General features: G+C 49.2%; 1 protein-coding gene across 15 annotated transcripts in view; it reads left to right on the forward strand.

Moving 5' to 3' along the window:
• The window catches only part of SLC4A11 (solute carrier family 4 member 11), a 461,140-nt gene that overhangs the window by 258,188 nt on the left and 180,866 nt on the right, over positions 1–22,086 (forward strand). For 2 of the 15 annotated variants that reach the window (XM_073649339.1, XM_073649343.1), the window contains exon 1: positions 20,330–20,463. The exons of the other annotated variants lie outside the window; for them this stretch is intronic. In XM_073649339.1, the coding sequence (XP_073505440.1) occupies positions 20,424–20,463 (40 nt within the window). In that variant the 5' untranslated portion in view covers positions 20,330–20,423. Of the gene's footprint in view, positions 1–20,329; positions 20,464–22,086 lie in introns of those variants that run through there. 15 annotated transcript variants of the gene reach the window in all.

The following is a 22,086-nucleotide window of genomic DNA, read 5'->3' on the forward strand; positions in this document are numbered from 1 at the left end:
TAGACAAATAGGACCGGGTCCCAACTTCAGACCACCTAGGCCCGTGGTAAGCTACATATATACTAACCAGCTCAACAAGGGGGATGCCACACCCTTAATTTGCACAGAATGCAAACAAGACAAAAAACCAAGCAATGTGAACTGAGGTCTAAGATGGTACACATGCAAGAAATAGGAGCATGTTCACACTAGCAAAAAGAAGCAAAACCTACAAAAGACCTAGGTGGTCTGAAGTTGGGACCCGATCCTATTTGTCTACCCTTTTATATGCATTACTTCAACTTTGATATACAGTAAGGTTTTTAATATAGACAGTGTAGGTACCGTCCCAATTTAGGGTCACCTTGTCGCTGGTGGGACGGCATGTATACTTTTTTTGATCAAAAATAGTTCACTAAGTACCCTATATTTCATATGGAACTTTGCTTTACATTTATATATAATGATGGTAGGGTATGAGATATATTTTTTGTCTTTTGTAGGTTTTGCTTCTTTTTGCTAGTGTGAACATGCTCCTATTTCTTGCATGTGTACCATCTTAGACCTCAGTTCACATTGCTTGATGTTGTAATGGTTGATTCACTATACCAGTACAAGGAGGCCTGGATGCTTTTCTTCTACAATATAATATTACAGGTTACGGTACTGTATTCCGTGACTCTGTTACGTTTTAGGTTGACCACGATAAACTTGTGTTTTCTTTCAACCGTAGAACTATGAAACTATGGTCTTCAGAGACATCTCTGTCCACAGTGATCTGAGTAATTAGGGGGTATATATTGCCCCTCCGAACCAACATATGAAGAATGGATCAACCACAGCTCTACCGCTCCCACCTGAGCTCTGCAGCCGGCCATACATATGAGATCAATATCAGGACCTGCGGACTATCTTCTATCTCATCGTTCCCTTCGGTGGGCTTCAGAGACCACATTCTTACAACATCTTCAGGTTTTTCCTGAGATTTCGCAGACTGGTCTGACAACCTGGTTGCCGCCCGTTTGAGTCCCAGAGTCAGGGCTCAGCGGCCCATACACCAATTAGTGAGGACTGTGTAAATACAACATTTGACTTCTGAGGGTCAATGGTAGAGGAACTGGAGACCTGAGCAACATTTTGTGGTGCCTGGAGGGCAAACGGAAAAGGTAAAAGGCTCAAGCTACACATCTCATAACACTGAGCACGTATTCAGCAAGAGGAACGGCTCCATGAACCCTGAAAAAGTGAGCCCGTTGTGTTCCCCTGCCCGACACCTGCCCGGAGTGTCCTCCACCATCGGCTTCCATCCACAACTTCCATCGGTGGTCTACTGCCTGCCACTTAGCTGCAATCTCTCGTACTTCCCATGGTTGTTATCTTACAAATCCTGTGTCTTGTATCTCAGGAATGGCCCAAGGAGATGACCATTATCCCTCCATGTCGCCATTTATAATCTTACACTCTCCCTAGTCATCGTCCTTCTTTTCCATTAGTGGTGCATCTGTAGGGGTGAAGAGGATGAGCCTCAGTCCTAGGTTATCAGGAGGCCCAGAAGGTCTGAGGCATGATATTTGGGTGGAGGATTCAAGTTATACCTCTGTCCCACTCCCTTAATGGCTGAATTTATACATGCTTTTGTGAGGGACAGAGACAGGCAATGCATGGGGGGGGGGGGGGGGGGGCGCCAACTGTGTCTTCCCTGCATTATTTTAAAGACTTCATACAATTTTTTACTGATTTTAGTTTGTATTTCATTAGCTTCCGAAATTCAAAGTTAATCAACTTTTTAAAGTTTACTCCAAATGTTCTTTCTGTAAGTCCTTTACGTAGCTGAGTGATCTGCAAAAGCATTACAAATCCAGGGCTCCTGGTTCTGACGGCTCTCTCTGCCTCCCTCGCTCTATGACACGATGCCTGCAGACTGGACGGCATCTTCACGGTGAGTGGATCAGGCAACATATCAATTCGCCGGCTTACTTTTTTTTTTTTGCGTGGGAAATTGGATTTGCGAAGAAGTTATTCTCCACCAATTTAATGTCCCTTATTATGCACTGGGGCCTTGTGACCGAAGCCCTGGGATTTCACTGCTGCTGATGCCGATTCGAAGACGCGACGAGGACTGGATGGGTGACGGTCAATAGCGGAGGGGTGGGAGAGGTGAATATGCTTTCTGCTTTGCATTTTGATGGCCTTTTATAGTTCAGAAAAATGGCGGTCAGTGGCAGCCATTTTGCTGAATTCGGTGACGAAGTTAATTACAAAAACTCCCCGTTTTGTCAATAGCAAATTTTTATATAATTCGAGTAGAATTGAAATTTCATTGCTCATCTTTAACAGGTTCCCTTTAAAGACACTGGTGAAACAACGACAACTGACTCATCACACATAGTATCCCCTTGTCATAGGGCACATGGTGGATTCCCTCAAGATGCTTTTTTCCCTCTCCTCTTTCAGAGGTCGTCCGGCTCAATACACTTTCACATAAAATGAGAGCAATGGGGATAGGGGAAAATATATGTATGTGGGTTAAGAATTGGCTCAGTGATAGGAAACAAAGGGTGGTTATTAATGGAAAACACTCAGACTGGGTCTCAGTTAACAGTGGGGTACCACAGGGGTCAGTATTGGGCCCCCTTCTTTTTAACATATTTATTTATGACCTTGTAGGGGGCATACAGAGTAATATTTCAATATTTGTAGATGACACTAAACTCTGCAGGGTAATCAATACAGAGGAGGACAATTTTATATTACAGGAGGATCTATGTAAACTAGAAGCTTGGGCTGATAAATGGCAAATGAGCTTTAATGGGGATAAATGTAAGGTAATGCACTCGGGCAGAGGAAATAAAATGTATAATTATATGCTTAATTGTAAAACACTGGGCAAAACTGTCACTGAAAAAGACCTGGGTGTATTGGTGGACGACAAGCTCACGTTTAGTGGCCAGTGTCAGGCAACTGCTGCAAAGGCAAATAAAATAATGGGATGCATTAAAAGAGGCATAGATGCTCATGAGGAGAAGATAATTTTACCTCTATACAAGTCATTAGTGCGACCACACTTAGAATACTGTGTACAGTTCTGGTCTCCGGCGTATAAGAAAGACATAGCTGAACTAGAGCGGGTGCAGAGAAGAGCGACCAAGGTTATTAGAGGACTGGGGGGTCTGCAATACCAAGACAGGTTATTACACTTGGGGTTATTTACTGTGGAAAAAAGAAGGATTAGGGGTGATCTTATTACTATGTACAAGTATATGAGGGGACAGTACAAAGACCTTTCTACTGATCTTTTTACTCTGAGGTCTGAGACGGGGACAAGGGGGCATCTTCTACGTCTGGAGGAAAGAAGGTTTAATCATAATCACAGACGGGGATTCTTTACTGTAAGAGCAGTGAGACTATGGAACTCTCTGCCGCATGATGTTGTAATGAGTGATTCACTATTAACATTTAAGGGCCTGGATGCCTTTCTTGAAAAGTATAATATTACAGGTTATATATACTAGATTCCTTGATAGGGCGTTGATCCAGGGAACTAGTCTGATTGTCGTATGGAGTCGGGAAGGAATTTTTTTTCCCCAATGTGGAGCTTGGTGTTTGCCACATGGGTTTTTTTTTGCCTTCCTCTGGATCAACATGTTAGGCTATGGGTTGAACTAGATGGACTTAGTCTTCCTTCAACCTTAAAAACTATGTTACATCGGTGTCATTTCGTTTCCATCTTCTAATTCTTGACTTGACTCTCTTGTTAAGAGATATTAAAGAATGACTTCCTTTGCATCATTTTTTATTGTATTGCATGTATAATGCAAAAAAAATTCTATACTTGTTTTTTTTCACTGTTTTGCTTCTACAGCTTGCATGTGATATAATGCATTACAAGCTGATTGATGAAGTTCATGGTCAATGCTGAGAGGGGGACTCTTTTTCTGCTCAGTCTCTGGCCCCTCCTGTCTAAAGTGAATCTAATCTCAATTCTATTCAAATTGAATGAAATCACAATTGAGTTTAGATTCAATCAGATGAAAGTTAGGAAGCCGAGAATTGAGATTGACATTGAAAGGCATTGAGCAGCTTGACCTGTAATGTAATACCTGCAGGCTGCAGAAGCAAAACAGTTAAAACTTTACTAAAAACAAATTATTGATATATGTTTTTCATTAACAACCTTTCCATTAATCAATAGTACTTTCAATGTATCTTAGAGAAATATTATTCATTCTCAATTTATAAGCCACTTCTTCTGCCCCCCCCCCCCCCACCTCATGAATATATCATTCACTCTGGAAAAACTGCTAAAATCCTTAGTCAATACATGATGGACTGCCAGCTCACTGAGAGATCACATTACAGCTGTCTATTGAAGCCTATGAAGTGGGGAGAAAGAGGGAAGTGCAGTAAACACACAAACCAGTGCTGCTACTTTCTAGTAAGTGTTTTATCTCACTGCAAAGCACAGCTACAGGGCTAAGTACTGCTGAATAATGTCCTCCATGCTGCTGCTTTTTTAAAATATGCACGACAGAGACATGAGAGAAAGAGTCCGTAATGTCTGTGTGTGCTGTGTATGGGAGACACCCACTAGCTCAGAGGCAATTGAAAATTATAGATAGAGGCAGCAGAGGGCAAACCTGGTGAAAAATTCAGGATTTTTATTTTTTTTAATGGCCTCTGGCTCAATCTCAGGCCATGGTGACTAGATGACTGATCTGTAGAAAGATCGATCTTGGGCAAGCCTACATAGGTCCACCAGGGTCTTCTCCACCATTGTCTTGATAGTATCAAGCCATCAGGTTGTTGGTCTTCCTCTTCGCCTTGCTTCTTCTGACCATGATTTCCTTCTGACCATGATGTCCTTCTCCATTGATTGCACTCTTCATATGATGTATCTAAAATGCAGGATACAAAACATATATTGGTTATTCCTCATACCTAAAGTGACCGTAAAGTTTTCTTCATCCTCTTATTGAAACTTTTTAATAACTTTTTCACTTGTAGTTTTTTTTTATTTTTTATTTCCTTTGGTCTGAAAAAGTGACTCAGTAACAGCCGGAGTTCCCAGATACACGGGTATTTCTGACCTTCTGTCGGCATGTCTTGTCCTCCTGGTTAATATTATTACACATTGCCATCTTGGTGTTTTCTTTAGCCTCACACACAGATTTAAGACTTAGCTAAGGACTTTGGTAAAAGATGTCTCACACGCTGTAATGAGTGACCTGCGTCGAGCACGAGCGGCTCGGTTGGGGACTGTGTCATTGTCCGTGTAAATGAATAGCTGGTCTTGTCCCGATCCCTTGTGGGACGTTTCCCGTCAATAGTCCTGAGGATTATTGTAATGGGATTAAGTCTCAGAGTCTGCAGGAACGGCACAAGAATACATAGATTAGAGAATTACATATGTAACAACCCCCAAATATTAGTACCTAATATTGATATGAGCCTACATTTAAGGGGTGCACTTACTTTTGCAACATTGTTATTATGCATAGTAATAAATAGGACCTGTCACCATGTCAAAACTGGATGGTTTTCCTCTTTTTACCCTCGCCGTCCCTCTGATTATTCCAGAATTCTCAGGGGAGCAGCAGGAGGCAAATAACTGCCCCCTGGTGGTGGGTCACCTTGATGGGGACTGGAATAGAGGTTGATCAGAGCGAGGCTCCGCGTACATGAGGACCCCACCTCCTGTGCACACTGCGGGGGTCTCCGTTCTGCAGCTCTGGGGACATCTTTGCTGATGAGATCTGATCTGAACCAAGGATACAAGTAGCCTGTGCACCCAACTAATGAGGCGCGGAGCTCAGTGCCCGGGCGGGTAACGTTCCACACAGATTCATCACACTGATAAAAAAAGACTCAAAAGAAGTTATCCTGATCAATAACACATATATAGATATCCTGATCAATAACATATATAGATATCCTGATCAATAACTTATATATAGATATCCTGATCAATAACATATATATATATCCTGATCAATAACTTATACATATATCCTGATCAATAACTTATATATATATATCCTGATCAATAACTTATACATATATCCTGATCAATAACTTATACATACAACTGCTTCTCACTAAATTAGAATATCATCAAAAAGTTCATTTATTTCAGTTCTTTAATACAAAAAGTGAAACTCATATTATATAGAGTCATTACACACAGAGTGATCTATTATATAGAGTCATTACACACAGAGGGATCTATTTCATGTGTTTATTTCTGTTAATGTTGATGATTAGGGATTACAGCCAATGAAGCAATGACACCCCAGACTCAAGTCTTCTGTCGCATTTAACAGGTTTTCCTCCAGGATTGCCCAGTATTTAGCTCCATCCATCTTCCCATAAGCTTTGACCAGCTTCCGTGCCCCTGCTGAAGAAAAGCCTCCCCACAGCATGATGCTGCCACCACCGTGTGTGACGGTAGGGATGGTGTTTTCAGGGTGATGTTCATTGTTCGTTTTCCGCCACACAGAGCATTTTACATTTAGCAAAAAAAAGTTCTTCTTTGGTCTCACTTAACCAGAGCACCTTCCTCCACATGCTTGCTGTGTCCCTTATACGGCTTTCTGCAATTAGGACTTCTTACGGCTTTCAAAAATGTCTGTCTTCACACACTTCCATAAAGGCCAGATTTGTGGAGTATACGACTAACAGTTGTCCTGAGGACAGATTCTCCCACCTGAGCTGTGGATCTCAGCAGCTCCTTCAGAGTGACCATGAGCCTCTTGGCCAGTTTTCTAACTAGTGCTCTCCTTGCTTGGGATGTGAGTTTAGGTGGACGGCCATGTCTTGGTAGGTTTGCAGTTGTGCCATACCCCTTACATTTCTGGATGATGGATTGAACAGTGCTCGGTGAGATGTACAGATCTTGAGCTATTTTTTTTTTTAGAACCTAACCTTGCTTTAATTTTCTCCACAACTTTATCCCTGACCTGTCCGGTGGGCTCCTTGATGTTGTTTGATCCCTGATGTTCTCAAACCTCTGAGACCTTCACCGAACAGCTGTAGTTATACTGAGAAGAAATTACACACAGGTGGACTGAATGTACTAATGTGACTTCTGGAGGCGATTGGTCACTCAGGATTGTATTTAGGGATATCAGAGTACAGGGGGCTGAATACATATCAACGCCACAATTTTCAGATTTATATTTTTAAAACAATTAGAAAACCCTGTATCATTTCCATTACACTTCACAAATACTTGTTACTTAGTGTTGGTGTTCAATTAAGTCTGTGGGTGTAATGTGCAGAAATGTTCACGGGGTCTGAATACTTTTTCAAGGCACTGTATGTACAGCTGGTATAAGTTATACATCTGTAAATAGTGATATGGGAGGCGTGAGGTGTAACAGCAGGAGCAGCTCTGCTGTCCACAAAGCCGCAGGTGATGTAATGTGGAGATGGAATCTGCTGAGTTATAGAAATCAATCACCGAGAAACGAAGAATCCTCAGAAATTCAGTCCTGATGACTCACCAGAGACATCTGCTTACCTTCTCCAAGGAGGAGTCCTGTGCAGAGCCCAATGGAGGCAATCCCTGTGTGCAGAGCCACCATGTCCTGCGCAGTCACCAGTGATGACTACACCTTACAACCAGCAGAATAGTGAGCGCAGCTCTAGGGTACAAGTGCTTCTCACTAAATTAGAATATCATCAAAAAGTTCATTTATTTCAGTTCTTCAATCCAAAAAGTGAGACTCCTATATTATATAGAGTCATTACACACAGAGTGATCTATTATATAGAGTCATTACACGCAGAGGGATCTATTTCACGTGTTTATTTCTGTTAATGTTGATGATTATGGGTTACAGCCAATGAAAACACAAAAGTCATTGTCTCAGTAAATTAGAATTAACAAAAAACACCTGCAAAGGCTTCCTAAGCGTTAAAAAGGTCCCTTAGTCTGTTTCAGTAGGCTCCACAATCATGGGGAAGATTGCTGACTTGACAGATGTCCAGAAGGCAGTCATTGACACACTCCACAAGGAGGGTAAGCCACAAAAGGTCATTGCTAAAGAAGCTGGCTGTTCACAGAGTGCTGTATCCAAGCATATTAATGGACAGTTTAGTGGAAAGAAAAAGTGTGGTAGAAAAAGGTGCACAAGCAACCGGGATAACCACAGCCTTGAAAGGATTGTTAAGAAAAGGTCATTCAAACATTTGGGGGAGATTGACAAGGAGTGGACTGCTGCTGGAGTCATTGCTTCAAGAGCCACCACACACAGATGTATCCAGGACATGGGCTACAAGTGTCACATTCCTTGTGTCAAACCGCTCATGACCAATAGACAACGCCAGAAGCGTCTTACCTGGGCCAAGGAGAAAAAGACCTGGACTGATGCTCAGTGGTCCAAGGTGTTGTGTTCAGATGAAAGTAAATTTTGCATTTCATTTGGAGATTAAGGTCCCAGAGTCTGGAGGAAGAGTGGAGAGGCCACAATCCAAGCTGCTGGAGGTCTAGTGTGAAGTCTCCACAATCAGTGATGGTTTGGGGAGCCATGTAATCTGCTGGTGTAGGTCCACTGTGTTTTATCAAGACCAAAGTCAGCGCAGCCGTCTACCAGGACATTTTACAGCACTTCATGCTTCCCTCTGCCGACAAGCTTTATGGAGATGGAAATGTCATTCTCCAGCAGGACTTGGCCCCTGTCCACACGGCCAAAAGTACCAATACCGGGTTTACACACAACAGGATCACTGTGCTTGATTGGCAGCAAACTCGCCTGACCTTAACCCCATAGAGAATCTATTATAGAGAATCTATGGGGTATTGTCAAGAGGAAGATGAGAGACCCCAGACCCCACAATGCAGACGAGCTGAAGGCTGCTATCAAAGCCACCTGGGCTTCCATAACCCCTCAGCAGCCACAGGCTGATCCCTCCATGCCACATTGCCACAGTAATGTATGTACACAGTGACTGCACCAGCAGAATAATGAGTGCAGCTCTGGGGTATAATACAGGATGTAACTCAGGATCAGTACAGGATCAGTAATGTAATGTATGTACACAGTGACTGCTCCAGCAGAATAGTGAATGCAGCTCTGGAGTATAATACAGGATGTAACTCAGGATCAGCAATGTAATGTATGTACACAGTGACTGCACCAGCAGAATAATGAGTGCAGCTCTGGAGTATAATACAGGATGTAACTCAGGATCAGTACAGGATCAGTAATGTAATGTATGTACACAGTGACTGCACCAGCAGAATAGTGAGTGCAGCTCTGGAGTATAATACAGGATGTAACTCAGGATCAGTACAGGATCAGTAATGTAATGTATGTACAAAGTGACTGCTTCAGCAGAATAGTGAGTGCAGCTCTGGAGTATAATACAGGATGTAACTCAGGATCAGTACAGGATCAGTAATGTAATGTATGTACACAGTGACTGCACCAGCAGAATAGTGAGTGCAGCTCTGGGGTATAATACAGGATGTAACTCAGGATCAGTACAGGATCAGTAATGTAATGTATGTACACAGTGACTGCACCAGCAGAATAGTGAGTGCAGCTCTGGAGTATAATACAGGATGTAACTCAGGGTCACTAATGTAATGTATGAGCACAGTGACTGCACCAGCAGAATAGTGAGTGCAGCTCTGGAGTATAATACAGGATGTAACTCAGGATCAGTAATGTATGTACACAGTGACTGCACCAGCAGAATAATGAGTGCAGCTCTGGAGTATAATACAGGATGTAACTCAGGATCAGTACAGGATCAGTAATGTAATGTATGTACACAGTGACTGCACCAGCAGAATAGTGAGTGCAGCTCTGGAGTATAATACAGGATGTAACTCAGGGTCACTAATGTAATGTATGAGCACAGTGACTGCACCAGCAGAATAGTGAGTGCAGCTCTGGAGTATAATACAGGATGTAACTCAGGATCAGTAATGTAATGTATGTACACAGTGACTGCACCAGCAGAATAATGAGTGCAGCTCTGGAGTATAATACAGGATGTAACTCAGGATCAGTACAGGATCAGTAATGTATGTACACAGTGACTGCACCAGCAGAATAGTGAGTGCAGCTCTGGAGTATAATACAGGATGTAACTCAGGATCAGTACAGGATCAGTAATGTATGTACACAGTGACTATACCAGCAGAATAGTGAGTGCAGCTCTGGAGTAAAATACAGGATGTAACTCAGGATCAGTAATGTAATGTATGTACACAGTGACTGCACCAGCAGAATAGTGAGTGCAGCTCTGGAGTATAATACAGGATGTAACTCAGGGTCACTAATGTAATGTATGAGCACAGTGACTGCACCAGCAGAATAGTGAGTGCAGCTCTGGAGTATAATACAGGATGTAACTCTGGATCAGTAATGTATGTACACAGTGACTGCACCAGCAGAATAATGAGTGCAGCTCTGGAGTATAATACAGGATGTAACTCAGGATCAGTAATGTAATGTATGTACACAGTGACTGCACCAGCAGAATAGTGAGTGCAGCTCTGGAGTATAATACAGGATGTAACTCAGGGTCACTAATGTAATGTATGAGCACAGTGACTGCACCAGCAGAATAGTGAGTGCAGCTCTGGAGTATAATACAGGATGTAACTCAGGATCAGTAATGTAATGTATGTACACAGTGACTGCACCAGCAGAATAATGAGTGCAGCTCTGGAGTATAATACAGGATGTAACTCAGGATCAGTACAGGATCAGTAATGTAATGTATGTACACAGTGACTGCACCAGCAGAATAGTGAGTGCAGCTCTGGAGTATAATACAGGATGTAACTCAGGATCAGTAATGTATGTACACAGTGACTATACCAGCAGAATAGTGAGTGCAGCTCTGGAGTATAATACAGGATGTAACTCAGGATCAGTACAGGATCAGTAATGTAATGTATGTACACAGTGACTGCACCAGCAGAATAGTGAGTGCAGCTCTGGGGTATAATACAGGATGTAACTCAGGATCAGTACAGGATCAGTAATGTAATGTATGTACACAGTGACTGCACCAGCAGAATAGTGAGTGCAGCTCTGGGGTATAATACAGGATGTAACTCAGGATCAGTACAGGATCAGTAATGTATGCACACAGTGACTGCACCAGCAGAATAGTGAGTGCAGCTCTGGGGTATAATACAGGATGTAACTCAGGATCAGTACAGGATCAGTAATGTAATGTATGTACACAGTGACTGCACCAGCAGAATAGTGAGTGCAGCTCTGGAGTATAATACAGGATGTAACTCAGGATCAGTACAGGGTCAGTAATGTAATGTATGTACACAGTGACTGCACTAGCAGAATAGTGAGTGCAGCTCTGGAGTATAATACAGGATGTAACTCAGGATCAGTACAGGATCAGTAATGTAATGTATGTACACAGTGACTGCACCAGCAGAATAGTGAGTGCAGCTCTGGGGTATAATACAGGATGTAACTCAGGATCAGTAATGTAATGTATGTACACAGTGACTGCACCAGCAGAATAGTGAGTACAGCTCTAGGGTATAATACAGGATGTAACTCAGTATCAGTGCACGATCAGTAATGTACCAGCAGAATAGTGAGTGCAGCTCTGGAGTATAATATTGAATTTATCTTAAAGAGGTCGTCCACTACTTTTACATTGATGACCGATCTTTAGGATCAGCGGGGGTGCTGGGTGTCGGACCCCGGCCGATCAGACATTGATGATGTATTCTAAGGATCGGTCATCAATATAAAAGTAGTGGGTGACCTCTGTAAATTATAGACACTATTTTTCAGTTTCCTCAAATTATTGAGAAAATATATGGCCTGATTGTAAAAATTGCAAAATTTCAGACAAATTGTCAAATGGTTGCAGGAAACCTCATTATGTTGTGAGTTTAGAGCATAAAATAAATCCCCGTATAAATGTAAGCGGAGAATAGGGGCGATATCTGCATCTATGGAAGGTAAGACGTGACCGGTGGCAGAACGCAGATCACTGATCGATATGAGGACATTGCTGTGCGGCGGTGACATGTAATAGCCTCTGATCACCCCCGGGGGGTCCTGTAATCCCCATATTAATGTCAGTATTGTTGGAGTCTCCTTGGAGATGCAGGCGACGTCTGGGAGAATCAAACACCGACTTCTGAGAAAGAGACGGAGCGGGCAGAGCGGCTGTTTACTGAGCGCTCACACAATGCACACAGGGTCTGTAGTGGTGGGATTATGGCATTTCACCCCGCTAATCCCAGATAATTCCCCTAATTGACCTGACTTACATGTGCGATGTTTAACACCGCCGATCTCTATCAGGGGATTACACCATTAATTCCACAAGGTTTAAATAAACAGCAAATCCCTGTGTGGAAGCGAAGCCCGGTCACCAGGGGGCACAGCGACCAGCGGAGGGCATGCATGTGATTGGGGTGCCACCATAACGGCAACCTGGCCGCAGGATGCACAGCATAGCCACAGGACCCACATCACATCATAGTACCCACAGCACAGCCACAGGACCCACATCACATAGTACCCACAGCACAGCCGCAGGACCCAGATCCGCACAGCCGCAGGACCCACATCACATCATAGTACCCACAGCACAGCCACAGGACCCACATCACATCATAGTACCCACAGCACAGCCACAGGACCCACATCACATAGTACCCACAGCACAGCCGCAGGACCCAGATCCGCACAGCCGCAGGACCCACATCACATCATAGTACCCACAGCACAGCCGCAGGACCCATATCACATCATAGTACCCACAGCACAGCCGCAGGACCCAGATCACATCGTAGTACCCACAGCACAGCCGCAGGACCCACATCACATCATAGTACCCACAGCATAGCCACAGGACCCACATCACATCATAGTACCCACAGCACAGCCACAGGACCCACATCACATAGTACCCACAGCACAGCCGCAGGACCCAGATCCGCACAGCCGCAGGACCCATATCACATCATAGTACCCACAGCACAGCCGCAGGACCCACATCACATCATAGTACCCACAGCATAGCCACAGGACCCACATCACATCATAGTACCCACAGCACAGCCGCAGGACCCACAGCACAGCCGCAGGACCCACAGCACATCATAGTACCCACAGCACAGCCACAGGACCCACAGCACAGCCACAGGACCCACAGCACAGCCACAGGACCCACAGCACAGCCACAGGACCCACAGCACAGCCACAGGACCCACAGCACATAGTACCCACAGCACAGCCGCAGGACCCAGATCCGCACAGCCGCAGGACCCACATCACATCATAGTACCCACAGCACAGCCGCAGGACCCACATCACATAGTACCCACAGCACAGCCGCAGGACCCAGATCCGCACAGCCGCAGGACCCATATCACATCATAGTACCCACAGCACAGCCACAGGACCCACATCACATCATAGTACCCACAGCACAGCACAGCCGCAGGACCCACATCACATAGTACCCACAGCACAGCCGCAGGACCCAGATCCGCACAGCCGCAGGACCCACATCACAGCCACAGTATCCACATCACATCATAGTACCCACAGCACAGCACAGCCGCAGGACCCACATCACATCATAGTACCCACAGCACAGCACAGCCGCAGGACCCACATCACATCATAGTACCCACAGCACAGCCGCAGGACCCACATCACATCATAGTACCCACAGCACAGCCGCAGGACCCAGATGAGCACAGCCGCAGGACCCACATCACATCATAGTACCCACAGCACAGCACAGCCGCAGGACCCACATCACATAGTACCCACAGCACAGCCGCAGGACCCACATCACATAGTACCCACAGCACAGCCGCAGGACCCACATCACATCATAGTACCCACAGCACAGCCGCAGGACCCAGATCCGCACAGCCGCAGGACCCATATCACATCATAGTACCCACAGCACAGCCACAGGACCCACATCACATCATAGTACCCACAGCACAGCACAGCCGCAGGACCCACATCACATAGTACCCACAGCACAGCCGCAGGACCCAGATCCGCACAGCCGCAGGACCCACATCACAGCCGCAGTATCCACATCACATCATAGTACCCACAGCACAGCACAGCCGCAGGACCCACATGACATCATAGTACCCACAGCACAGCACAGCCGCAGGACCCACATCACATCATAGTACCCACAGCACAGCCGCAGGACCCACATCACATCATAGTACCCACAGCACAGCCGCAGGACCCACATCACATCATAGTACCCACAGCACAGCCGCAGGACCCACATCACATCATAGTACCCACAGCACAGCCGCAGGACCCAGATCAGCACAGCCGCAGGACCCACATCACATCATAGTACCCACAGCACAGCACAGCTGCAGGACCCAGATCACATCGTAGTACCCAATGCACAGCCGCAGGACCCACATCACATCGTAGTACCCAATGCACAGCCGCAGGACCCACATCACATCATAGTACCCACAGCACAGCCGCAGGACCCACATCACATCATAGTACCCACAGCACAGCCGCAGGACCCACATCACATCATAGTACCCACAGCACAGCCGCAGGACCCACATCACATCATAGTACCCACAGCACATCATAGTACCCACAGCACAGCCGCAGGACCCACATCACATCATAGTACCCACAGCACAGCCGCAGGACCCACATCACATCATAGTACCCAAAGCACAGCCGCAGGACCCACATCACATCATAGTACCCACAGCACAGCCGCAGGACCCAGATCAGCACAGCCACAGTATCCACATCGCATCATAGTACCCAGAGAACAGCCGCAGGATCCAGAGCACAGCCACAGTCATAGAACCTCAATCATAGCCAATCCCCCAATGACCTCCAGGATGTCTGCTCCACAAGGCTAATATCACAGTGCCTCCATAACCTCCACAAGGCTAATATCACAGTGCCTCCATAACCTCCACAAGGCTAATATCACAGTGCCTCCATAACCTCCACAAGGCTAATATCACAGTGCCTCCATAACCTCCACAAGGCTACAAAGACAGCTACAGTGCCCCCAACACAAACCCCTTCTACAGCTGTACAATGACAGTTGCAACAGTTTATATAGAGCAGTTCGGTGGCTCAGTAGTTAGCACTGTAGTCTTGCAGTGCTGAGGTCCTGGGTTCAAATAATCCCACCAAGGACATCTGCAAGGAGTTTGTATGTTCTCCCTGTGTTTGCGTGGGTTTCCTCCGGGTTCATCCGGTTTCCTCCCACACTACAAAGACTGATAAGGAATCTAGATTGTGAGCCCCAATGGGGACAGTGATGATAATGTCCGTAAATTGTGTGAATTGTAAAGCGCTGCGGAATATGTTGGCGCTATATAAATCAAAAGATTATTATTTATATGGAAGGTTTTCTGTCTATGGTTTTGTTTCTGAATGTATATCCAGGGCTGCGTCCTCGGCACACAGGCCACGCTCTGCCTGTTTACTATACACAGAGCATTTAGTGCAGCACTATGTTGGCACAACAGTGTGGAAAGTGTTGACAAAGTGCTACAATAATTGTGTGAGTGATAAGACGGCAGCCGGAGGCAGATAAGAGGCGGCATTATCACTCACTGACTATTATATATCACTCACTGACTATTATAGGACCATTACTGGCACATTATCACCCAGGAGCTGCAATACCCGAGCTGTCAATCATTGCAGGACGCTCTGCAGCGCTGTGTACATGAATGTGCCTCATCCGATTCAGTAATGTGCTACTGTATTACAGGGGCACCGCGGATGTCACTGTGATTATGGTGACACTGTGGGTACACAGGACGGCCGCGGAGTGGTGCACACATACAGGGGGGTACACAGGGCGGCCGCGGAGCGGTGCACACATACAGGGGGGTACACAGGGCGGCCGCGGAGCGGTGCACACATACAGGGGGGTACACAGGGCGGCCGCGGAGCGGTGCACACATACAGGGGGGTACACAGGGCGGCCGCGGAGCGGTGCACACATACAGGGGGGTACACAGGGCGGCCGCGGAGCGGTGCACACATACAGGGGGTACACAGGGTGGCCGCGGAGCGGTGCACACATACAGGGGGGTACACAGGGCGGCCGCGGAGCGGTGCACACATACAGGGGGGTACACAGGACGGCTGCGGAGCACACATACAGGGGGGTACACAGGGAGGCCGCGGAGCGGTGCACACATACAGGGGGGTACACAGGGCGGCCGCGGAGCGGTGCACACATACAGGGGGGTACACAGGGCGGCCGCGGAGCGGTGCACACATACAGGGGGGTACACAGGGCGGCCGCGGAGCGGTGCACACATACAGGGGGGTACACAGGGCGGCCGCGGAGCGGTGCACACATACAGGGGGGTACACAGGGCGGCTGCGGAGCAGTGCGCACATACAGGGGGGTACACAGGGCGGCCGCGGAGCGGTGCACACATACAGGGGGGTACACAGGGCGGCTGCGGAGCGGTGCACACATACAGGGGGGTACACAAGCGGTACACAGGGCGGCTGCGGAGCGGTGCGCACATACAGGGGGGTACACAGGGCGGCTGCGGAGCGTTGCACACATACAGGTGGGTACACAGGGCGGCTGCGGAGCGGTGCACACACAGGGGGGTACACAGGGCGGCCGCGGAGCGGTGCACACATACAGGGGGTACACAGGGCGGCTGCGGAGCGGTGCACACATGCAGGGGGGTACACAGGGCGGCCGCGGAGCGGTGCACACATACAGGGGGGTACACAGGGCGGCCGCGGAGCGGTGCACACATACAGGGGGGTACACAGGGCGGCTGCGGAGCGGTGCACACATACAGGGGGGTACACAGGGCGGCCGCGGAGCGGTGCACACATACAGGGGGGTACACAGGGCGGCCGCGGAGCGGTGCACACATACAGGGGGGTACACAGGGCGGCCGCGGAGCGGTGCACACATACAGGGGGGTACACAGGGCGGCCGCGGAGCGGTGCACACATACAGGGGGGTACACAGGGCGGCCGCGGAGCGGTGCACACATACAGGGGGGTACACAGGGCGGCTGCGGAGCAGTGCGCACATACAGGGGGGTACACAGGGCGGCCGCGGAGCGGTGCACACATACAGGGGGGTACACAGGGCGGCTGCGGAGCGGTGCACACATACAGGGGGGTACACAAGCGGTACACAGGGCGGCTGCGGAGCGGTGCGCACATACAGGGGGGTACACAGGGCGGCTGCGGAGCGTTGCACACATACAGGGGGGTACACAGGGCGGCTGCGGAGCGGTGCACACATACAGGGGTGTACACAGGGCGACCGCGGAGCGGTGCACACATACAGGGGGGTACACAGGACGGCCGCGGAGCGGTGCACACATACAGGGGGGTACACAGGACGGCCGCGGAGCGGTGCACACATACAGGGGGGTACACAGGGCGGCCGCGGAGCGGTGCACACATACAGGGGGGTACACAGGGCGGCCGCGGAGCGGTGCACACATACAGGGGGGTACACAGGGCGGCCGCGGAGCGGTGCACACATACAGGGGGGTACACAGGGCGGCCGCGGAGCGGTGCACACATACAGGGGGGTACACAGGGCGGCCGCGGAGCGGTGCACACATACAGGGGGGTACACAGGGCGGCCGCGGAGCGGTGCACACATACAGGGGGGTACACAGGGCGGCCGCGGAGCGGTGCACACATACAGGGGGGTACACAGGGCGGCCGCGGAGCGGTGCACACATACAGGGGGGTACACAGGGCGGCCGCGGAGCGGTGCACACATACAGGGGGGTACACAGGGCGGCCGCGGAGCGGTGCACACATACAGGGGGGTACACAGGGCGGCCGCGGAGCGGTGCACACATACAGGGGGGTACACAGGGCGGCCGCGGAGCGGTGCACACATACAGGGGGGTACACAGGGCGGCCGCGGAGCGGTGCACACATACAGGGGGGTACACAGGGCGGCCGCGGAGCGGTGCACACATACAGGGGGGTACACAGGGCGGCCGCGGAGCGGTGCACACATACAGGGGGGTACACAGGGCGGCCGCGGAGCGGTGCACACATACAGGGGGGTACACAGGACGGCTGCGGAGCGGTGCACACATACAGGGGGGTACACAGGGCGGCCGCGGAGCGGTGCACACATACAGGGGGGTACACAGGACAGCTGCGGAGCGGTGCACACATACAGGGGGGTACACAGGACGGCTGCGGAGCGGTGCACACATACAGGGGGGTACACAGGACGGCTGCGGAGCGGTGCACACATACAGGGGGGTGCACACATACAGGGGGGTACACAGGGCGGCTGCGGAGCGGTGCACACATACAGGGGGGTACACAGGGCGGCTGCGGAGCGGTGCACACATACAGGGGGGTACACAGGGCGGCCGCGGAGCGGTGCACACATACAGGGGGGTACACAGGGCGGCCGCGGAGCGGTGCACACATACAGGGGGGTACACAGGGCGGCCGCGGAGCGGTGCACACATACAGGGGGGTACACAGGGCGGCCGCGGAGCGGTGCACACATACAGGGGGGTACACAGGACGGCCGCGGAGCGGTGCACACATACAGGGGGGTACACAGGACGGCTGCGGAGCGGTGCACACATACAGGGGGGTGCACACATACAGGGGGGTACACAGGGCGGCTGCGGAGCGGTGCACACATACAGGGGGGTACACAGGGCGGCCGCGGAGCGGTGCACACATACAGGGGGGTACACAGGACGGCCGCGGAGCGGTGCACACATACAGGGGGGTACACAGGACGGCCGCGGAGCGGTGCACACATACAGGGGGGTACACAGGGCGGCCGCGGAGCGGTGCACACATACAGGGGGGTACACAGGGCGGCCGCGGAGCGGTGCACACATACAGGGGGGTACACAGGGCGGCCGCGGAGCGGTGCACACATACAGGGGGGTACACAGGGCGGCCGCGGAGCGGTGCACACATACAGGGGGGTACACAGGGCGGCCGCGGAGCGGTGCACACATACAGGGGGGTACACAGGGCGGCCGCGGAGCGGTGCACACATACAGGGGGGTACACAGGGCGGCCGCGGAGCGGTGCACACATACAGGGGGGTACACAGGGCGGCCGCGGAGCGGTGCACACATACAGGGGGGTACACAGGGCGGCTGCGGAGCGGTGCACACATACAGGGGGGTACACAGGGCGGCTGCGGAGCGGTGCACACATACAGGGGGGGTACACAGGGCGGCTGCGGAGCGGTGCACACATACAGGGGGGGTACACAGGGCGGCTGCGGAGCGGTGCACATACAGGGGGTACACAGGGCGGCCGCGGAGCGGTGCACACATACAGGGGGGTACACAGGGCGGCTGCGGAGCGGTGCACATACAGGGGGGTACACAGGGCGGCTGCGGAGCGGTGCACACATAAAGGGGGGTACACAGGGCGGCCACGGAGCGGTGCACACATACAGGGGGGTACACAGGGCGGCCGCGGAGCGGTGCACACATACAGGGGGGTACACAGGGCGGCCGCGGAGCGGTGCACACATACAGGGGGGTACACAGGGCGGCCGCGGAGCGGTGCACACATACAGGGGGGTACACAGGACGGCTGCGGAGCGGTGCACACATACAGGGGGGTACACAGGACGGCTGCGGAGCGGTGCACACATACAGGGGGGTACACAGGACGGCTGCGGAGCGGTGCACACATACAGGGGGGTACACAGGGCGGCTGCGGAGCGGTGCACATACAGGGGGGTACACAGGGCGGCTGCGGAGCGGTGCACACATACAGGGGGGTACACAGGGCGGCTGCGGAGCGGTGCACACATACAGGGGGGTACACAGGGCGGCCGCGGAGCGGTGCACACATACAGGGGGGTACACAGGACGGCCGCGGAGCGGTGCACACATACAGGGGGGTACACAGGGCGGCCGCGGAGCGGTGCACACATACAGGGGGGTACACAGGACGGCTGCGGAGCGGTGCACACATACAGGGGGGTACACAGGACGGCCGCGGAGCGGTGCACACATACAGGGGGGTACACAGGGCGGCCGCGGAGCGGTGCACACATACAGGGGGGTACACAGGACGGCTGCGGAGCGGTGCACATACAGGGGGGTACACAGGACGGCTGCGGAGCGGTGCACACATACAGGGGGGTACACAGGACGGCCGCGGAGCGGTGCACACATACAGGGGGGTACACAGGACGGCTGCGGAGCGGTGCACACATGCTGGCAGGGCAGTTCCTGGGCGGGTGTGATCGGGTGTGGGGCGGGCGGGGTCTCGGGTGTCCTCCTCCTCCTCTCAGTATGGGGGGTTGGGCTTTGCTGATCCTCCTTAAAAAAAAAAAAAAAAAAAAAAAAAAAAAAAAAAAAAAAAAAAAAAAAAAAAAAAAAAGGAAACTTATAGTGACAAGATGGAGCGGAGGAGGACGAGGTGATAGACGGCGGAAGAGCGATGGCAGCGGCCAGGAGAGTCTTCCATCTGCAGCCATGCGGTGAGTGAGAGCCGCGACCGGGACTGCGGAGCCGGGACCGGGGGAGAGACCGAGAGAGACCGAGAGAGACCGGGGGAGAGGGAGAGAGAGACCGGGAGACAACGGCGCCGCCACCGCTACCGTCACCGGGGAGGACGGAGGAGGCTGCGCGGTGTGTGTATAGTGTGTATACTGTGTGTATATATAGTGTGTATACTGTGTGTATATATAGTGTGTATACTGTGTGTATATATAGTGTGTATACTGTGTGTATATATAGTGTGTATACTGTGTGTATATATAGTGTGTATACTGTGTGTATATATACTGTGTAGATATACGGTGTGTATAGTATATATACTGTGTGTATACTGTGTGTATAGTGTGTATACTGTGTGTATAGTATATATACTGTGTGTATATAGTGTATATATAGTGTGTGTGTATTGTGTATAGTGTCATATATAGTGTGTGTACTGTGTATAGTGTGTCATATATATATAGTGTGTGTGTGTACTGTGTATAGTGTGTCATATATATAGTGTGTGTGTACTGTGTATAGTGTGTCATATATATAGTGTGTGTGTACTGTGTATAGTGTGTCATATATATATAGTGTGTGTGTGTACTGTGTATAGTGTGTCATATATATAGTGTGTGTGTGTACTGTGTATAGTGTGTCATATATATAGTGTGTGTGTACTGTGTATAGTGTGTCATATATATAGTGTGTGTGTACTGTGTATAGTGTGTCATATATATATAGTGTGTGTGTGTACTGTGTATAGTGTGTCATATATATAGTGTGTGTGTACTGTGTATAGTGTGTCATATATATAGTGTGTGTGTACTGTGTATAGTGTGTCATATATAGTGTGTGTGTGTACTGTGTATAGTGTGTCATATATAGTGTGTGTGTGTACTGTGTATAGTGTGTCATATATATATATATAGTGTGTGTGTGTGTACTGTGTATAGTGTGTCATATATATATATATATATATAGTGTGTGTGTACTGTGTATAGTGTGTCATATATATATATAGTGTGTGTGTGTGTGTACTGTGTATAGTGTGTCATATATATATATAGTGTGTGTGTGTGTACTGTGTATAGTGTGTCATATATATATAGTGTGTGTGTGTGTGTGTGTACTGTGTATAGTGTGTCATATATATATAGTGTGTGTGTGTGTGTGTACTGTGTATAGTGTGTCATATATATATATATAGTGTGTGTGTACTGTGTATAGTGTGTCATATATATATAGTGTGTGTGTGTGTGTGTACTGTGTATAGTGTCATATATATATAGTGTGTGTGTATAGTGTGTCATATATATATATATATATATAGTGTGTCATATATATATATATATATATATATATATATATATAGTGTGTCATATATATATATATATATATATATAGTGTGTGTGTACTGTGTATAGTGTGTCATATATATATATATATATAGTGTGTGTGTGTACTGTGTATAGTGTGTGTGTACTGTGTATAGTGTCATATATATATAGTGTGTGTGTACTGTGTATAGTGTGTCATATATATATATATATAGTGTGTGTGTGTACTGTGTATAGTGTGTCATATATATATATAGTGTGTGTGTGTGTACTGTGTATAGT

This window comes from Phyllobates terribilis, unplaced genomic scaffold (genome assembly GCF_046119375.1).
Source record: "Phyllobates terribilis strain yellow unplaced genomic scaffold, ASM4611937v1 Scaffold_1__5_contigs__length_1240528914, whole genome shotgun sequence".
Lineage (NCBI taxonomy): Eukaryota > Metazoa > Chordata > Amphibia > Anura > Dendrobatidae > Phyllobates > Phyllobates terribilis.